General features: G+C 40.2%; 2 protein-coding genes across 4 annotated transcripts in view; one reads left to right on the top strand and one right to left on the bottom strand.

Annotated features, from left to right (window-relative positions):
- Positions 1-8,255, top strand: part of LOC127963199 (uncharacterized) — a 69,361-nt gene extending 61,106 nt beyond the window's left edge. The window contains exon 6 of the mRNA XM_052562967.1: positions 7,564-8,255. Coding sequence (XP_052418927.1) covers positions 7,564-7,776 — 213 coding nt within the window. The 3' untranslated portion in view covers positions 7,777-8,255. The remainder of the gene's footprint in view (positions 1-7,563) is intronic.
- A 229-nt stretch (positions 8,256-8,484) lies between these two features.
- prickle2a (prickle homolog 2a) overlaps positions 8,485-21,575 on the bottom strand; it is a 107,603-nt gene continuing 94,512 nt past the window's right edge. For 2 of the 3 annotated variants that reach the window (XM_052562898.1, XM_052562899.1), the window contains exons 7-8: positions 18,282-19,217; positions 8,485-18,121 (exon numbers count right to left, since the gene is read on the bottom strand). In XM_052562898.1, coding sequence (XP_052418858.1) covers positions 17,217-18,121; positions 18,282-19,217 — 1,841 coding nt within the window. In that variant the 3' untranslated portion in view covers positions 8,485-17,216. The remainder of the gene's footprint in view (positions 18,122-18,281; positions 19,218-21,575) is intronic. The other variant, XM_052562900.1, reaches the window with a different exon arrangement.

Below are 21,575 nucleotides of genomic sequence, written 5' to 3'. Positions count from 1 at the left end.
GTTTGGTCTTGAACATCAAGAAAACTCAGGTTCTGTATCAACCACCACCCAACCAGCCATCACTCCAGCCTATCATCAAAGTGGATAACACCACTCTGGAAAGCATGGATCACTTCCCCTACCTTGGCAGCATTCTCTCTTCCAAAGCTGATATAGACTGTGAAGTTAACCATTGCCTAAGCTGTGCCAGCGGAGCCTATGCCAAACTCAGGACAAGAGTCTTTGATGACCGAGACCTGACGGCTCAAACCAAGGTCCTGGTTTACAGAGCTGCAATTCTCCCAACTATGCTGTATGAAGCAGAATCTTGGACCACCTACAGCAGACACCTGAGAGCACTGGAACGATTCCATCAGAGAGCCTTAAGAAAAATCCTGAGGATCAACTGGTAAGACAGACGTACAAACTCCAGTATTCTGGAGGAAACGAATATGCCCAGCATCACTACCACCATAATGCAGCACCAACTCCGATGGACAGGACATGTTATCCGCATGCTCAACAACCGTCTCCCTAAGCAGATCGTGTACTCCCAGCTTAAAGAAGGACAGCGAGCCCCAGATGAAGACAGATTGACTAGCTTGCTCTATTCTTTTTTTATTCTATCTGTCTTCATCTGTAAGTCGCTTTGGATAAAAGCGTCTGCAAAATGAATAAATGTAAATGTAAATGTAAGCGACGCGGTCGTGATACGCACACGGGGCTACGTGCTCATTTTTTCCAGGCGCGTCCACACCGCATCGAGTTAAAAACATCTTAACTTTTCAGAATGCCGCATGCGCACCGCAGGTCATGTGACAAGAACTAAACATTCAGCTTCATCCATTCACGAAACAATGTTGAAAGCTCAGCCAAGATGAAGGAAAAGCTGATCGTGCTGTATATGGATTGCCACTTTGAAATCAATTCTGTAGCAGAGCCACTGAAAGCGATTTTTTTGTGCTGCAAATCCATTTATCATTTGCTGAAATTTCCGCGTCTACATGGAGAGAGCGCGTCATTGTTGCTTAGCAACGGCAGACACCTCAGGAGCGCTTCTGCCCGAGCGCTTTGGAAAGAAGGAGAAAGCGGCGCGCCTAACGTTTTACACACGTTTTTAGTCGTGATATGTGAACGGCCCCTTATTCATTAATTAATTATTTTTTGCTTGCTTGCATAAATCTTCAAATACAAGTGTCAAGTAAAGTTGTCACAGTAGTGACACAGAAGAGATGGAATATAAGATTAATAAAAGAACAACTGAAAATTATTAAATGCAAATAATGCATAAACAACCCATTTTAGAAAGAACTTGGAAAGCCAGAGGGAAACATTTAGAAAATCTAAATACTGAAAATGTGGGGAATGCCAAACCAGTGATGATCTTGTTAGCTGTACAGCCCTCCAGTCCAAGCTGATTCACAGAAAACATCTGAAGTACCATTACATTCACTATGTTTTTGTATGTTGTTAGAAAATCTCCAACAGGGTACAAGACTAGAGAGGTCAACCAAATCAGGCAGAAGGTCGAGCTGATCAAGCTCTGGTTCTCCAAGCACAGACAGGGGCAGATCTAGAAAAACATTGATGGGGTGGTGAGAAGGGGGCAGGGGTGGCAACATATAGAAGACCTATATACTGAATTTAGTCACAGTTTGATGAAAAATAGTATATGTACACACTACTAAGGGCACAGGCTGCCATTTACAAACTTAAAGGGGGGGGGGGGGGGGTGAAATGCTCGTTTTCACTCAATATCCTGTTAATCTTGAGTACCTATAGAATAGTACTGCATCCTTCATAACTCCAAAAAGCCTTAAGTTTTATTATATTCATAAGAGAAAGATAGTCTGTACCGATTTTTCCCGGAAAAACACGACCGGCTGGAGGCGTGACGTGTGGGCAGAGCTAAAGAATCACGAGCGCGGGTAGGCTTTTGCGTTGAGAGCATGTGGAAGCTGTGACATTACCGTGAGGGGGGAAAAACCATCATCCAAAACAAACCATGGCTTACAGTCAGATTCAGCCATTTATTTATGGTCCAGAATCAGATCCCGAGGCTGAAACTGAACGAGAGCAGCAGCAGCAACGATTCGCTCAGAGCGGGGCTCGAACCCGGGTCTCCGATGGGAGGCGGACGCACTAACAAGTAGGCAGAGATATTTGAAGCAGTTTTACTCACCGCCCGCGGTTCCAACACACGATCGTGACCCTTTTTCGTTGGGATTGCATCATCCTTAAGAAATAAACGATACGCAAATCCGTCGTCAAACTGGGCCTTGTTTGTAAAACAAGCATCTTCGAAATGCAGGGAACAAACACAAACACTTGCACAACTCCGTTGATGCGCTGTAAATATAAACTCCATCCACTGGTCCCTTAATGCTGTTTTTTTTGGTAATCTGTGCAGGGTTGTCTTGCCCTGGCAACCAAAAACACACTTCTTTTGTGACATTTGTCGACGCTCTCGCTCTGATCAGTGAAGTCTGTTGTGCTCTCAGTGCTCTGCTATATGGGAGCGTGCTCTTCCGGCAGAAGTGCCTCAGGACCCATATAAGGAAATTCAGCTCCATCTAACGTCACACAGAGCCATACTCGAAAAAAAAATTCTGAAACTTGTGACAAACCGGAAGGAGTATTTTGGGAACAAAAATACTACTTCAAACGTACAACTTAATTTTTGAAACTTTGTCCATGTTTAGCATGGGAATCCAACTCTTTAACAGTGTAAAAAACTCAGTATGCATGAAATAGCATTTCACCCCCCCTTTAATCTCATGCAATCAATAGGCTTGTTTGAGATGCGCCATGCCTCACCTGAAATGTAGGTGAGAGTAGGTGGCTGCAATAAAGGGGAGGGATCAAAAAAGACTTTTAAAGTCGGACACTTCCTGAATCTCGCTATTTTGTCATTTGCAAACGTCAGCAATGGAGGAGATCGCGTTCATGTTTTTTGAGAAAATGTATCAGTTGACATTCTCCGCCAATGAGTATGAACCTGTTTCCCATCATGCTTTTGATCAGCGCAGTCAGTGAAGAGCAACTGTGCTCAACTGCTCAATCCGACACAGCCGCCTCGCCGTCGCCAGAGTTTTTGGCCACACGTCAGCATGACATCAGAGCAAGGAGCACGTAACTCGGACACTTTTCTAACCGGCATGCATCTCGCGCTGATCACCAGTGATCGGTTCTGCACAGATTTTGTTCATCTCAAACAAGCCTAATGTCTTGCATTTGAGACATATAAGGAATAAGTGACCATACAATATGATCTCACTTAATAGGAGACAGAAGTGTGATACAAGTAAGGATCATTATCACAGGAAAGACATTAAGGTTAAGACACAGGTGATGAGTGGCAGATGACTGACTGTATAAGAAATATAAAAAATTTTTACACCAATGTCGGATTATAAAATGTTTTTTGTAGTGAGTATACTGTGATCCCCCCCACCTCATTCTCACCTGTCCCAGAGCATTACCCCATAAGCACCACCACACTCAATAATGCATACAGTATGCAACGACATGTAATTGATAACATTATGAAAGATTAAGTGTTACCAATATGTCAATTTATTATAAGAAACACAAGACTTTAACAGCCAGTGACATTTCCAGCTGGGGAGACTCTGAAACTGATTTTCTACTGTTCAGTGTTAATCACCATCTAACTCAACCAGTCAAGAGCTACATTTAGCCTTAGATGTTAAATGTATATGGTCCCTGAGGCATAGGTTTTATTAGCTGACAATAATAGTAAACAAACATACATTAAAGGCACAAATACAAATGTACTTTTAAAAATTGTTTTTGAAAAATATGGAGTTATGGTTTTGGCAAGCTTACATTAAAACTTATTTTAAAACTTGTGATATTCCTTTAAAATAATGGTTTTAGTAGATCTTTTTAGCATTATTTTTTACAGTGCAATTTCTTACATAATTTCTTTGAGTTAGACCTAACTTTTATTTTGGTGGGTTGTAGACAGAGTTTGTGTTTTTTTAAAATAATACTGAAATTTTATTTTGACAGGCTGTCATAAAGACATTGCAGTGTCTGTCTGTGTATACGATATGAATTAATGACAATAGTTTTATCAAATGAAATGGTGAAATCCTCTCATAGCGCACTGATGTGCACGTGTAGCCTACATCATGTGTCAATATAGCGAAGAGCTGAAAACACCACGCATGCTTCAGTGTGTGTGTAGAGCACACATTGAGCGCTCTATCCCAGAGACGTGTAGAACAAGACCTTTAATATTCTCAGACACTAATCCATATCGAGATTTGATTAAATTTACAGCCCTACTTTTATTTATTCATAAAAAAATGGCCAAATTCCATGACGTTCTGCTTTATACAGCAAGTTCCATTTGTGACTGAATTCCGCGATTCAATCCCTGTCGCTTTGTAAACACAGGCGGGGTGAATTTATGAATCAAAAGCCGTATTCGGACAGGATGACGGGACTAACATCTCCGTGTTTATTACAGAAGTGGAAGGGTCTGTTTTGTGCATCTGGGTGTCACATATTGCATATAGTCATTCGGATTGATTGCCATTAGTATTATTAGAAAATAAATACTAAATGGCTAGTATAGCAAAACCATGTTAATGTTGTGGTTTTGTTTTTTTGGAGTAGGTTAAACCCATGTTTAATTTTCAAAAAGGTACATCTGTAATTAAAACATTATGTAACTAAGTGCATAAATGAACGAGAGCAATTTTACCCGATGCTGATAATACAATAGTCATTATTAACGGTTTACATAATCTGGCTCTTAATTTAATCATTTGTATTTTTTATTATTATTTCTTTGCTGGGAAGCAAATGTAAATCAAAGCACGCGGTAAGAGCATCTACGGTAATTCACGTTGGTCAAAACACACAAGGAAACAAGTTGTGAAATAAAATATCACCGGCAATCACAGACATTCGCATTCGGACGGGATTAGTTTTCTCAGAGGATCACTGAGTTTGCTGAAAAACAGTAGGTAATTTTCTCTGGAATTATCACAGAGGTTGTGTGAGAAAAACACAGACGTGGCAGATTTGGACGGGATTAAAATCACCAAGTACGTCTGTGAAACGCAGATTTCTCCAACGACCCCCTGTAAAACTAGTCCCGTCCGAATAGGGCAAAAGTGTGAAAGTTCTGACACAAAACTAAGCGTATCCTCACACTTTTACAGTTTTTCTCAGTCACTTTGGTGCATTTCTCAAATCAGAAATGAAATTCTTAAAACTATTTGTACAACCTCCACATCATCTAGTCATTTATTGGTTTCACAAACGGGGCTTAGCTTAAGCCAGGACTAGGCCTCAGTTAAATTAATATAATTCAGCAACTTAAAAATTACAAGTGTAAATCTTGACACAGAACAATGACACTGATATATTTTAAGATATATCAGAGCAAGATATTTTCAGTTGACACAGCTCAAACATGCATTTTAGTCTTAAGCCTCGTCTGTGAAACCAGGGGTACAAGTCTTACTGATCCCAAACTTTTGACCGGCAGTTTATATTTGTGCTTATTGTCCACAAGTTGATATGATTCTTTAAGGTCTTAATAAAAAGTCTATAACATGGTTTGATTAAAATTTCTCAATGGTAGTGTAAAAAAAACCCAATCATCTCTTTTCAGAGCCACCTGTTTTGTTGCGTGTTCATTTTAAAAGCTTACAATGTGCTAACTAGTACATTATTAGGAAAGGCGATTTGCAAAGATTCATAAAAAAAACCTCACCTCTTCTGGAGGTGAAGCTGTATCACAAATGACTTGCGCAAACATAGACACATTTATGGGGGTGCAAATACAAAAATAATCCACTGCGTCTTCACCCGTCTTCAGTGGGTCAGATGATAGGAGTAAACAGAACAACAGAACACCTCAATCATTTAGGAGTCATTCTTGTCCACATCTGCTCCGGCATGGAAACACTGGCATTCTGACTTGTTCACAGCTCACTCTGGCTGGGTCTAATGTAAGACGGCCATGTCAATCAACAATCGTGGGAGCGGCCTTGGTCTGTGTAACATCACACAAACAAGAAGCTGAGAATGTTTTGATTTGAAAAAGGGGATATTAGTTTTAGGGATTAAACAAACAAACAAAAAAAAAGCACTGAGTGGATTTTAGGGTGGATGTGTAAACACACTGCCAACTCATATTTATGTTCAAACACCATGTAAAAGTGAATTTTGTTTCCCATGACCCCTTTAAAATATCCTCGTCTAGAAATTAGTTTCAAATAACTTTATGAATATTTCCATAAAGTCAAATATTTAACTAAAGGCTTGCTTGACAGCAGTGGCTCTAAAGGCAGAGTTGTTCAGAATACAGACATCTAACATATGCAGGGGTGCACAAAAAGGCTGCCCAATTTATAAACTTATTTATTTGCTGTGACCTCAGATTGAGCTCGATCATATATGTTTTGAGTTTAGTGAAAATACCTCATTCCATTCAAGAGTTATGGCCATTTTAGTAAAAGTGGCCCTGCCAACTTTGAACGTTTTGGCATCCTGTTGCGACCAACAATGAAACTTTGTTTTGATAACATTTTCTGAAACTTTTCCTGCACTGGTACCATATAACTTGTAGCGTAAAACTATATTTATATAAAGCAGTGACCAAATGTAAATTTTTTGGCCTCTTTTTGGTTTTCTTGTAAATGTACAAATACAATAGGGTTTGTGGGCTTTGTGCTTGAACCCCTGAAACTAACAATGTTTGCTCTCCTGATTAACAAGCACACACACATCATAGTTTTCCCCGTGGTGCTTATAATAACAAAGTATAGTTGTATATTTTTGTATATTTAGCCTACATGAATTAAAGTGACATGACATACAGCCAAGTATGGTGACCCATACTCAGAATTTGTGCTCTACATTTAACCCATGCACACACACAGCAGTTAACACACACACACACACACACACACCGTGAACAGTGGGCATCATTAATGCTGCAGCACCCGGGGAGCAGTTGGGGGTTCGGTGCCTTGCTCAAGGGCTCCTCAGTCGAGGCATTCGGACCCACAACCTTAGGGTTAGGAGTCAAACTCTCTAAAAACTAGGCCACGACTTTCCCACATTAGACCATTTAATTTCTATTTTCAAACTATAGTTCTATAAAGCAGGGACTAAATTCAAATTTTTGGTCAGCCATTAAACTTAATTTTGCATTATTTTTGGAGTAGTTGTATATTCCTATATTTGTATGACACTGAGAATATTTCTTTTTTTCATATTAGTGACAGATAATTCATTGTAAGCTGCAGCAGCTTTTTTCAAAATATTCCAATCTCCAGCTTTTAGAAAAATAATACAATTACAATGTTTTAAATTCTGTAAGGTCCATTTTCCCTTATTGTGCATTTAATCATAATGGAGACTACTTTGTAGTCTTCTTTTTCTTCTTTCTTCTTTTACATTTTATCAAAATTTGTCTTCTTTTCTGCTTACATGCTTCAATAGAAGTGTTTTGGTTTATCTGGTAGCATTTATGATGTTATTGTTAATAATTTTTTTTTTTTTTTATGTTTTGTGTCTTGTCATTAATCCATACAGGTATATCGGCAGGACTGTGATACATTTGGCATGGTTGTGAAGATGTTGGTGGCCAAGGATCCATCCTTGGAGAAACCAATTCAGCTGTCTCTGCGTGAGAACCTGAGGGACATTGGCATGCGTTGCATCAAAGCCATGGAGCAGTTCATCCATGAGTATGATTCCAGAGAGCTAGACACTCCATCCACCTCCCAACTGCATTCCATCAAATGAAGATTGCAAACACATGGCTAAATTCAGCAACTTATTAGCTTCTCATGCACGCTATACATTCAACTTAAACACCCCACTTTATCACGCCTTTAGCTATATTAGTGTTTCTTTAAACAATTTTCATATACATAGTCAATAAAATTACTTGTACTACACCTTTGTTTTCCTTTTGTTGGCAAACAGAGAATGATCCACGCATCTGTCATCCCACAGAACCAGTGGGAAAAGTCAACAAAAATTAAAGAATATGAAATATATGAATATAATAGACATGTCTGCATTTTACATTTTCTGCCTTATTGTTGCTTGCAAAACATAATTGCAACACCTGTTCCTTGTTGAGAAACAAGCTTAAAATATTGGTGCTCATCAGATTAAAAAATACAGAATTTGTTGTATATTAAAGTTTTGTTGTAGAGTTTAAAACACACATCATGTGACATCATGTGAAATGTTAGTTGCACTTGTGATAAAATAAAGTGTTACCATAGTATATCTGTCTACATGTTTTACAAATAATTGTGTGTAAATTCAAAGAAGAGGGTTATCCAAAACTGGAGCAATGTTAAAAGAAACACAACCTTAGTTCAGATTTTAAAAGTTTCATCCTATTTCTGACATTTTGTCCAGAAAATAAATATAAAATATGCTTTTTAATGGATCACTTTGATTGTAATAATCTGCAACTTCATTAAAGGCATTGTTTGTTTGTTAATAGTTATTTAATTCAAATACAAGACATAAACTGGGGATACACATGCAGTCACCGTATAATTCTACACTCTACAATATGATACAAATAATGCATCTGAGGATACAAAATATAGAAATATTTAAGACAATATTTACAGAACTTTTACAATACTACATTGTTTATATATGTATAGTTTTTCATCATTAGGAAAACATTTAAATTTAAGATATTATTTGTAAATAGTATTTAATGACTCTGGAAAAGACAAAATATTGCATTTAAAACCATTACCAACATTGCCCAGCAAAATGATAAACATTTTTTAAAAGTTCAATTTTAAAACAACATTAATAAAACAAGTTGAAAACCATGAAGATCGCATACTAGGAAACTATTTAGAACAATCAACAGTAAGCAGCGTGGGGATTATAGTAAACTGTATTGCCACAAAATTATACCAAAAATTAAGGGGGGGGGGGGGGGGGGTAAGAAAGGAGAGAATGTAACCTTGACTAGAATCAGAATCGCAATGTATATAAAACAATGGTTGTGATTAGATGTTTTTGAGTTCTGATCTATATCCTGATCAGTAATCCCAAATTCTTTTCAAGAGTAATGTAACTGAACAATGATGTAAGACATTTTAGGGTAAATTAAAAATCCATATGCTAATTCTGAATGTTAAGTGCACACTGAGTCTTCACTTCTTTTGAAATGAAGTTATATCGCAAATTGTTATTGCACAAATTTCTACAAAACAAAATTCATATTTTATCAACAGATAAAGTTCAATGTGTGGTTCAAATAACAGAGGTTAACACTTTTGATCATTGTGCAATCTCCAGTCACAGTAAACACATGAGTTAAGATCAGAACATGATCTGTTACAATAACTGAAACATGCTTCAGTTGGATTTCAACCCATAGTTATAGGATAATTGAGAACAAACACATGCAGCACACCGCTGTGCATAAAAAATTGTCACCTGTCAACAATTGTGTTATTTCTATATGTAGTGCATGTCCTCTTATGAGCAAAAATTATTACTTTAGAAAAGTTTGTTGAAAATACAGGCCCAAGTGAATAGGGTACAACAAGGCTAAAGGCACATCTTAAGAAAACTGTGTTTATCTGTGCTACTTACAAAGTTTCAGATTGCCAAAGAAAAACAAAACACCTTGCATATATGCATACATACATACATTTATACCATATTTTTTAAATATGATGGTTTCATTATAAATATAGTGATTATCTGTTAGGAAACCCAGTACAGTATATTGTATTTATCATCTGAATCTAACCCTGTCATCATGTTAATTATTATACCTTATACCTATATCACCAACAGCAGGGACAACAGCATTTTTTACCAAGTTATATTTAGATGGGACAGTGGACAGATGAGTATTGTATAGAGTAAGGGGAGTGGGACCAGCTTTGGACCTCGAGAGGGGAATCAAACTCAGTTCACCGTGAGCACAGTTGTGCTGTATATACATCGGCACACTAAGAACAAGGCCATCGGCGCCAACAGCTTTAATTATCTTAAACAAATTATATAGTCAATTTAATTTATTATCATTTGATACATAAAATATACAACAGTATATATATAAAAAAAACACAACAAATGAATTAATATTAGATCACAGTAGCCCAGAATTTGTGTTTCTTTCTGCCAAATTTCCATGTGTATAGTCAATCCTGGTCGTTAAGGAAAGTGCTGAAGTTCATTTTTGTGCCATCTAGTAGTGTAAAGAAGAATTACATCAAATGTGCTTTTTACCCCAGTGTACCTTTAGCCCTGATGTACTCTACATATGTAATGACAGACACACAAGTTGGAAAATATGTGGTCATTGAAACAAAACGTCTCATGTTACGTATGTAACAATGGTTTCCCGAGAAGGGAATGAGACACTGCGTCCTCTAGAGGTCGCTTTGGGCAAATGCCTTCTGGAAGACCGGGGTCTGAAGCATACATCTAAACACAACAATAAAAATGTCCGGCAACAACCTATGGTTACTTTACTGGCATGACCACAGTATAAAAAGGCGCTGGGAGAACATGTCATCGGCTTCTTCATTTGAAGCTTATGTCTCAGCATGGTGTGGAGTCTAGAGGACGCAGTGTCTCGTACTCTTCTCAGGGAAACATGGTTACCAATATAACCTGAGACGTTCCCTTCCTAGGGAAAATTCAAACTGCATCCTCTAGAGGTCACTTTGGGGAACTGTATACCTATGTTGATATGCTGAGGGAGTGCGTGCCAATACTAAGGAGAACACTAAGTATTAACTCAACCAAGTTAAGGGAGTTGCCCCTGGGACGCTTTGACGGCTGACAGTGACATCATCCCCTATGACCAAATGCCTGAGTTAGGCACCAAATAACTTACCTTTCGAGGGACTGGCTTGAGGAAGCCTGAGCCCAGGGCAAAGCTCAATGCTATGTGATCCCTTAAGGGCAGGTGGCTGAGTTTCAAGGCTGACCTAAACCCATATCTTGGCCTATTACCCAGTGGGCTACCCTCTGCTCTTAAAACGAGCTATCAGAGGATCACATGATACTCTGGGAACTAAGTAGCAAACACCCTGCTTAAAAATGTATAAAAAAAAGATACAAACACGGAGAGTGGGGTCCAAAGTAAGAACCAGGCCCTGAGCCAACGCAGAGAATGGGGATGAGGCTAACATTGCATCACCCTTACCATAAAGGATTTTAGAAAGGAGCACAAAGGTTTAACGTCCACACCTACCATGAATATGGATTTTAAAGAAGTGAAGAAGTGTGTTGCACTTATCATAAATATGGATTTTAGAAATATCTTTACTAAAAAGGTCACAAAAACCATGGCGGGCCAGTACTTGATGTGACTGAGACTGCTCAGGAGTAGCAGGGTACTCAGCTTAGCGCCTGTGGATCTGAAGGTGGTGTGTCTCATTGAAGAACCCTCAAGCTGAGGGGAGCTTCGCTATCCAGACTAAAGCAGTCATAAAGTAAAGGGCAGAACTCTAGATAATCATGCCCACTTGTATTTCTTGAGTCTACCATGAGAGGAACCTAATAGGAAGGGAGAAATGGCCTTACAACCTAAAGGCTAAATTACAAAACAGTATTCAGTTAAAGACAGTTCATCATTTAATTCAGTGATGTCATCATCCAGCTCAGTTAAGTTTAAATAGTACTGTGCAATCAGATACTTCTACAGGGCCTTGATACTCAGAAGAGAGGCCATGACAGACGCTCAGGCAGGAGTCAGTAGAGTGGGGCCCATGTTAGGATTCCGGGGTCTGAGCCAACTCAGAGGAAGGGCACGAGGCTAGCATCGTGTCACCCTTACCATAAAGGCTTTCAGAAAGGTGCGCAAAGGCTTAGTGTACACACCTACCATGAATATGGATTTTAAAAGAAGTGCACAGAGAACTAGCATGTGCACTTACCATAAAAATGGATTTCAGACTAAGCTCTAAAAGCAAAGGACTCGCAATCAGGGAGGGGAGCTCTTTTAAGCTTGACCAGCCTGCCAGGGAGGCAGAAGATAGTATGGTTACTAGAGAAAGCTGAAGGGTTTGAATGCCTAAAGTGGGTTAGAAACTCATAGGTGACCCTCATGGAAAAAGGGGAGCACTTGTAGGTTCAACCATAAGAGCAGCTAAAAAATAAGACAAAAGGAGCCTAACAACCTGACATGGCTGCTCAGTGGAGTTCTGACGAGCAGAAGACTCAACCAGGGGAAAACTCATGCGCTCATTTGGAAGTAGCATTCTCATAGGTGACTCTCAAGAACAAGGGGAGCACTGCTAGGCTCTCCTTCTAGAGCAGTCTAACAGGGAGGCAAAAAGGGCCTTACAAAATGACAGCTGCTCAATGGAGCTTCAAAGAGCAGAGGACTCGACTCACAAAACAGGAGGAAAACTCAGATGCTCAATTAGGAGCGGTGTGCTCTAACAAATAATGACCCTTGAGGACAAGGGGAGCACTGCTGGGCTCAACCAAAAAAGCAACCCACCAGGGTTCTTAAAAGCAGTCTAACAGGGAAGCAGAATGTGGCTTAACAACCTGGTGTGGCTGGCCAATGGAGCCCCAGGTAGCAGAGGACTCGACTCGACAGAGAGAAACTCAAATGTTCAGTTTGGGAGTGGCGTGCTCACCAGTGACCCTCCAGAATGAGGGGAGCACTGCTAAGTTCAAGATGTGGGCCGGTTCTGGGCCGAAATTGCTTGCCTAGAGGGTCCCTCTAGGGTGAGATTCTGAGGTTCTGACAATATATATATATTAGACTTGCGCCGGTATTCAGTAATGTGATATATTGCGGTGATTAATATGCACAATATTGTTATTGTGGGCACTTCTAAATACCATGAATAAATATACATTACAAATGATTCAGAATTTGGAATGCATTTTAAGAATAGTATTCGCATCAGCTGCTTAAAATGCATAACACCGCTGTATGCTGCTTGAAAGAGCCTGTGCGCTCTGATGTAAACAAGCATGCATGAGAAGCACATGGAGGAATGAAAGCACATTCACTCTCTGACAGCAGATGGGCGCTAAATGCAGCCCTTACCCTGTAAACATAGTAACTAAAGCAGCTGTTACTTTATAAACCATATTTAAATGATCTTAAATAACCATTCAGGTTTGTGCTTTCCCTATGGTGTTTATTACAGAGCCAACTACTGAAATATTCAGACTTAATAGGCTATTAATCTTTAAAAAATAAAAAAAATAAATAAATCATCTGGACTTCACATGTACTAGATATTGTTTGAAAGTATTTTGATCTTTTATTGTTCATTCACACTTTACATTATGGCTTCATTAGTTAACTTAAACTGCCAATGAAAAAAAATGATTCTGAACATTCATTAATCTTATGTATTCCAATATTTAAAAACACATTGTTAACATTAAAAGTTGCAACTGTGTTATTTAATGAGCTAACATGAACTAAGACTTGTATTTTTTTAAAGATTAATAGCTTATATAGTAAATGTAGCTATTGTTCATTGTTTAGCTGTACACTTATTGAATGAGCACTATGCAATGTCCAAAACTGATTACACTATATTTTATGTATTGTACTGTATTTTCATTTGCGTGATAAAAGCATCATCAATTAACCGCAACAGGAAAATTTGATACCAGCATATCCCTAATATATATATATATATATTCCCACTTTTTCAAAAACATCAACATTCTGGGTTACAGTGAAGTAATGAGACCGATTCATAATTATTAAAATACTCACAGTTTAATATAACACTTTTTTGCTGCTCATTGGAGTTCCAGAGAGCGGAGGACTTGATGAGATGAGGCCTCAGACACTTAACTGGGAGCGGCATTCTCAAAGGTAAGCCTGTGATGTGAAGGGAGCACTGCTAGGCTCAACCAAATAAGGGCAATTAATCACCAAAATGGTGGTGCAGTCAGACGCAGCGGCTACTCCGGGTCCCAAAAATAGTGTTTTTATGATTTTTAGTCTAATTTTCTCATCTTTGTCTCACCTTATCGCAGAAATCATCAGATAAACACTTGGAAACACATCTATGATCGACAGAGCCTTTTGGAAAGTGGCAGTGTGTACAAACCTCAGCTTTCACGGTGATGACTGAGAATCTAAGAGGCCTCTGTCTGACAAAATAATGTACATCGCTGGTGGAGTTTATTTTTATGAAGTATCGATGATTTTATCTTCCATGGGAGTACACGGCCATTGTTATAGTGCAGTCTACGTCCTCCCATGTGCTAAAGTGTAGGATGCCCTTCATGAGATGTACAGCACCATAAGCGAACAACAAACAAAAAACCCAGATGGCTTTTTCATAATAGCCGATGACTTCAACCACGCAAACTTAAAGACAGTTTTGGCAAAGTTCTATCAACATGTGAACTTTGCAACAAGGATAAAAAACACACTGGACTTTGTTTACACAACAGAAAAGAATGCGGACAAGGCTGTATCCTGCCCCCACCTCGGGTACTCGGATCACCTTTCTGTTATGCCAATTCCAGAATTCAGACCACTTCTGAAATTCGCCAAACCAGTTCAAAAACACATCACGGTTTGGCCAGATGATGCTACCTCAACATTACAGGACTGCTTTCAGTGCACAGACTGGAACATGTTTAAAGAGGCAGGTACCTCACAAATCACTTCACAGACATCAGATAAGCATGGAGCCTGTGGCAGGCCTTTCAGACCATCACTGACTACAAGCTCCTGCCACAGGCCTGTGATAATGACACACCTCTCCTGGATGCACTAAACCACTTTGATTCATGGTATGAAATGCAGAATGACACACCAGCACAGAAACTGCCCATACCTCATAACGAGGTATGTCTCCAGCTGACTTAAGGAAAAACCTATCTAGAATTAACCCACGCAAGGCTACGGGTCCTGACAACATACATGGCCGTGTACTGAGATACGGTGCTGAACAGCTGACAGATATCTTGTTATCTGTGTGCTCAATCCACTGCTCTTTACATTGCTGACCTAAGACTGGACTGCCAAGTTCAGCTCCAAGTGCACATCACAGAGGATCTCACCTGGACCACCAACACCATGTCACTCTCCAAGAAGGCCCAACAGCGCCTACACTTTCTCTGCCGGCTGAAAAGAGCAACTCTCCCTCCACCCATTCTCACCCAATTCTACAGAGGAACCATAGGAAGTGTGCTGACCAGCTGCATCACTGTCTGGTACAGGAACTGTAGTGCAGCTGACTGCAAGGCCCTCCAGTGGACAGTGAAAACAGCTGCAAAGATCATTGGTGACCCTCTCCAATCCATCCTGGACATTTTCCTCATACAATGATCCAGCAAAGCAAACAGTATCAGGAAGGACCCCACCCATCCCTCCTACAGTCTCTTCCAGCTCCTACCATCAGGAAGAATGTACCGGAGCATCAGAACCTGCTCATCCAGACTGCTCAACACCTTTTTCCCCCAGGCTGCGAGAGCCCTGAACTCAAATCTGTCACGGTTCATGAATTCACTCTCTCTCTCGTCTAGCGTGCTGTTGTGTGTGTGTCTGTGGGCGTGGTCACTGATCAGCGATGATCAGCAGCGCCAGCTGGTTTCAATTGTTTGTCTCCTATATAAGTTCAGTAACTTGTGTTTCATGTTGTCAGATCGTTGTTTCTCCCCGGTGTGCTCCCGTACCTGCTCCTGTGTCCCTGAGTCTTCCTGTATCGTCGTTTTTTCCTGGATCTTCACCCAGCACTGGATTACCAAGCACCGTCACGAGGATTACACACGCACCAGGATTCAAGGGATCATCACGGGACCGAGCACCATCATCTGTTGTCCACCAAAGTTCCATCAGACTTGTGTCCCCCCACCTGTGTTTCCCTGTGATTCATTGTGCATATTTGACTTTTGTGCTATTTGTCAATAAACACGCCTTGCGATTACATCCTGTCTCTGTGTTACGTAACAGACTCACCCTAACCCTTCTCTGAAACCCCACACAAACCCCCTACCTCCTGAAACACAAAATACTATCAAAATAGGGGGTCAAACCTACGAAAAACAGAAGTCAGAAAAACCGAAACAGGACCAAATAGCACTGCAGATAAAGGCTAGTTAGGGAATGTAAATAAAACTAGCAACAGAGTACATGAAATAGATCATACCACCACTACCCATGGCTCTCAAACATTATTTAAGCTCACAGATATATAATTTGAAGGCAAAGTCTAAAGAAAACAATTGGGTCTGGACCGTCAGTAGATAGATCTCCTGCCTAACCTCAGTCAGGTGGAGGGATGGTGGCATCAGGGGAAATGAAGGGATGAAGATGAGCTCTTGGAGTGCAATATAATGTGGTTATCTGACAAGAACATGATAAAATAATGTGTCCAACATCTGCAGACAGTTATCCACATTAAACAATTCCTATGTAAACAGAAGGAAATTACTTATAGGGAAAGATTTCCCATCAGGTCCTTTCCATGCCCATCAACTGGGAACCATGAGCAATGGGCAGACAATTCTCCGAGCAACTGCACCATGCAGAATGCATTCAGCTCTCATGGGTGCCATTACCTCGGAAATCAAGTGAGAATGCAAACCACTGCCACGAATGCACTGCTGATCTCACAAAAGGCGGATGCACTTGTGCAAACGCTATCTACAAAGTCAGGTAAATGGTGAAGTATTCACCTCCCCCTCAGAAGTCCTGAAAATGCATCACAACGAGCACAAGCCTTCTCTTCATGAGTCGAGTGCTTTTAATTCATTCCTAGGATGGCAGAGCACATCCAAGTCCCTCGAGAGCTAAATGTGCTTGCTCTTCACCACACACACAACACACAAGCTGTGTGAAACCTGCGGATATCAGAGCAAAGCATCTGGCGAAGGTAACATGCACTCCTAATCATATAGCTTAATGGTAACATAAACAGTCAGTTAAGATGAAGAAGCCATGACTTGCTGGATTACATATTCTTCCGGAGCCATTTTATACTGTGGTCATGCCGGTAATTATGTAATTGGCTGTCACTGGCCAATGTTATTGTCATGTTTAGATTTTTCCAATGAACCTAATTGCACAAACATAGTTATAAAATAACCTGTGAACATAAAAACTTTTTAAATTTTAAACATATGGGTTGTATCTGTCTACATGTCTGTTTGTACTCACTGTACTAACTTCTGTTGTATACTGTATACCCACCCTCACATACACACACTCAGATACACGCACTCACATTACCATTTGCTTATGATATGATGCAGTTCTTGCTCTTTCGCCGTTTGCGTGTATGTAGTTGAGTTTGACCACCCATCACTGTAGGACTATAACGATGTCGTAATTCCTCGTTGTCAAAGTATCGCAGCTGCACTGGCCGAGGAATGACTTCACCCAGAAGGTAACCATCATCCTCTGACACTTCTGATGAAGAGGAACAAGTTGAGCAAAACTGATCTTCATCCTCAACAGTTTCTCCATACCTACCCATATACTGTCCAATCTGTGGACCTCCAGGATCCTGCAAGGTGAGGTCAGATGTGGTTCGAGGACAAGGCCTAAAGAATTGTTGTCGATACCCATGATTTGCTCCAAATTGATTGTGTGAAACTCTTGATGAGGATGGTCGCTCAAAGTCATTGTGAAATCTATGAATGGGGTCCCCAGGGAAACTCTGATTGTCCGTAGCTAAATGCAGGGCATTGTCTGACCGAGAGCGGCCGGAGCGGTAGTGGTATTTGTGACCTTTATGGCCTTTGCGGTGGTGACGTTGACGTTGGCGCTGCTGTCTGGGTGAGCCTTGTGTCTGAGTGTGTCTTGGCCGTGGTGTCATTGCTTGGTTATTACCTTCCTGCATACAGGACATGCTTCCTGCAAGACCAATGCGACCTTTGACTGGATCCTCAAAACTTAAACCTCTAGGTGACTCCCAGTATAGTGGAGGAGGGTACCTTACTCTGACAGGCATGCCAATATCAGCAAGAGGTCTTGGGACAGAGCTCAGGGATTCAGTGCTGCGGAACTGCATTGATGAGTTTAATGTACCCATGGTGCCTTTATCAGATACATTTACCCCAGAGTCTTTACTCAGGTCAGGCATAGAAAATCGAGAGAAGTGCTCCTGACGCCTATTGGTCCCATCTAAAGAGTTTCCTGCTGAAGAAAAACAATAGACAGAGATCAGAAATACTTATACTACATGAAATGTGTAACAGTTTGAATAAACCAATTAATGTCTCATTTTGAACATACTTCTGTCAGATAGTGATATGAAGTACCATGATTTATGTACCATCCTAACTGAATTTATGCATACCTGTAGTGTAGGAAAGGGCCAGTGAGTCAGTAGAACCTCTTGGTGTTTGTTCTACTGGTGTAAGTTCACCATACTTTGGCCCAAATTGGTGCCTGCTCCTCAGCAATGGTGGTCGCATCTCTCTGGGAAAGCCTTGCATGCTTATACTGCGTTTGTCCAAAAATCCTGAATTACGGCTTGGTACTTCATTGAAGCTCATTTGTGTTTTGAGCTTAGGAGCATGAAATTCAGGTTCCTGACCATGGTGCATCCAGTTCTCATTGAAAGAGTGGCCCCTCAGAGCTGCCATGGCTGGAGGCTTCTTGGAGTTACCCCCAGGCTGTTCTTTGGACCAAGATTCTGGACTGCTCACTATCTTGGGTGGCTGATTTGGAGAAGGAGGGTAAGCGCTACGCATGCTACATTGGCTTCGTAGCTGATGGGGATTTGAAGATGTGGAGGATTCTCTTTGTTGAGACTCATAGGTATAAGGCTCATCCCTGTTTACCCAAACTGACTGCTCACGGTTCAGACTTGGAGACCGACTTGGTGTTCTACTTGGGGTTCTCGTTGGTGTGCGGTGGGGTGTACGACTGGGAGCTGGGCTGGAGATGCTCAGCAAATCCATTTGAACAGCTAGAGACTCTGGATCACCAACCAACTGTGTAGGGCCAGATGATGTCTGTCGTACACCTTCACCTTTGCCTTTTGTCCCATTCTTGCCAATCTGAGTACTGTGGCGTGACTGACGGGAACGGGCACTCTGGAAAGCAGAGTCTGAAGAGTCTGACAACTCAGTTTCATCCCCTTGGCTGCAGAGACGGGAACAGTAGATCAAACCTTGTTTCGGCAGGAAGGGACAACCCAGCAAAGACTGATTGCAACGAGCACAGCTGAAGCACTCTTCAGTGGCATGCCAGTGTTGACCCTCATATGCCATTTGACCTTGGTCTATACCTAAAACACATTACATAAAAAATGACATTATACGTCACATAAAATTATTCTTGGCTTTTTTTTTTTTTTCAAAGTTTAGTTTTTGCAGTGTAGAGTTACATTCAAAGAGACATATTTATATCTTAACTACACTTTAAGGGTACTTCCCCATTGACAAGCTGGTGTAAAAAAAAAAGAAAACACTATTTTGCACATTGTTGCAAAGCTTTGTGTGACAATGGATGAAAATGAGTTAAATAAATATATTTTGAACACATCGTTTATTTTTGTTATTATAGTAATGCTTAAAGGGGCCATCTGGAAAATTAGGAAACATCGGCAAAGCTGTGTATACAGTATATTGTACAAGAGACTTAACATGACAAGGTAAGAAAAACAATAGGTAATTCTAAGGTAATTTAGTTAATGACAGATAAGGTAATTAGAATTGCACTTTTACGATAGTTTGACTATCTCTCTTTGCATGACATTGTATATTAAGTGTATTTATTTGATAGCTTATGCCAATGTTAAACGAGTCATTATCTGGCTGGGCTCGGTGTTCATCTTCAGTTCTCTCTTCACAGCAGTTCAGTCAGTGTACTGTTTGAGTAAATTAATTACTCCGGGATATTGGTTTGTTTTAACTCAGAGGGAGTGTCAGCCACATTTAAAAAGTTACCAGCTTAAGTCTTTTGTGGATTAATGCGTATTAGAGACGCGAATTGTGTAAAATGGTTTAGTTTGATTTGGTGATCTGGTCCAAAAAGATCCGGTTAAATCGAATGATTAGTTCGCGAACTGGATATGACAAACTGCTTTGTTTTGAACTCTCTCACAACATTCACGGAACAGAAGACAATGCTGAATAAAGTCGTAGTTTTTGCTATTTTTGGACCAAAATGTATTTTCGATGCTTCATAATATTTTAACTGACCCTCTGATGTCACATGGACTACTTTGATGATGTTTTCTTACCTTTCTGGACATGGACAGTAGACCGTACACACAGCTTCAATGGAGGGACTGAGAGCTCTCGGACTAAATCTAAAATATCTTAAACTGTGTTCTGAAGATGAACGGAGGTCTTACGGGTTTGGAACAACATGAGGGTAAGTTATTAATGACATAATTTTAATATTTGGCTAAACTAACCCTTTAAACTCTCAAGTAAATGGTGTCCAACATATAATTATTTAACCAAGGCTGTGATCTTTGTTTAATTCTGGTCTCTTTATTAATGGGGCTATCTTGTCAAGTATTTTCAAGAAAATAGATTGAAAACAATCCCATGCTGTATCAACATCACATATGTTGGTAATTCCCATCCAGTTGATATTATTAAGTACAGTATTGTTCAAAATAATAGCAGTACAATGTGACTAACCAGAATAATCAAGGTTTTTCGTATATTTTTTTATTGCTACGTGGCAAACAAGTTACCAGTAGGTTCAGTAGATTCTCAGAAAACAAATGAGACCCAGCATTCATGATATGCACGCTCTTAAGGCTGTGCAATTGGGCAATTAGTTGAAAGGGGTGTGTTCAAAAAAATAGCAGTGTGGCATTCAATCACTGAGGTCATCAATTTTGTGAAGAAACAGGTGTGAATCAGGTGGCCCCTATTTAAGGATGAAGCCAACACTTGTTGAACATGCATTTGAAAGCTGAGGAAAATGGGTCGTTCAAGACATTGTTCAGAAGAACAGCGTACTTTGATTAAAAAGTTGATTAGAGAGGGGAAAACCTATAAAGAGGTGCAAAAAATGATAGGCTGTTCAGCTAAAATGATCTCCAATGCCTTAAAATGGAGAGCAAAACCAGAGAGACGTGGAAGAAAACGGAAGACAACCATCAAAATGGATAGAAGAATAACCAGAATGGCAAAGGCTCAGCCAATGATCACCTCCAGGATGATCAAAGACAGTCTGGAGTTACCTGTAAGTACTGTGACAGTTAGAAGACGTCTGTGTGAAGCTAATCTATTTTCAAGAATCCCCCGCAAAGTCCCTCTGTTAAAAAAAAGGCATGTGCAGAAGAGGTTACAATTTGCCAAAGAACACATCAACTGGCCTAAAGAGAAATGGAGGAACATTTTGTGGACTGATGAGAGTAAAATTGTTCTTTTTGGGTCCAAGGGCCACAGGCAGTTTGTGAGACGACCCCCAAACTCTGAATTCAAGCCACAGTACACAGTGAAGACAGTGAAGCATGGAGGTGCAAGCATCATGATATGGGCATGTTTCTCCTACTATGGTGTTGGGCCTATTTATCGCATACCAGGGATCATGGATCAGTTTGCATATGTTAAAATACTTGAAGAGGTCATGTTGCCCTATGCTGAAGAGGACATGCCATTGAAATGGTTGTTTCAACAAG

The sequence above is a fragment of the Carassius gibelio genome, chromosome B8, assembly GCF_023724105.1.
Source record: "Carassius gibelio isolate Cgi1373 ecotype wild population from Czech Republic chromosome B8, carGib1.2-hapl.c, whole genome shotgun sequence".
NCBI classification, from domain to species: Eukaryota; Metazoa; Chordata; class Actinopteri; order Cypriniformes; family Cyprinidae; genus Carassius; species Carassius gibelio.
This window is presented reverse-complemented; position numbering and strand designations above follow the sequence as displayed.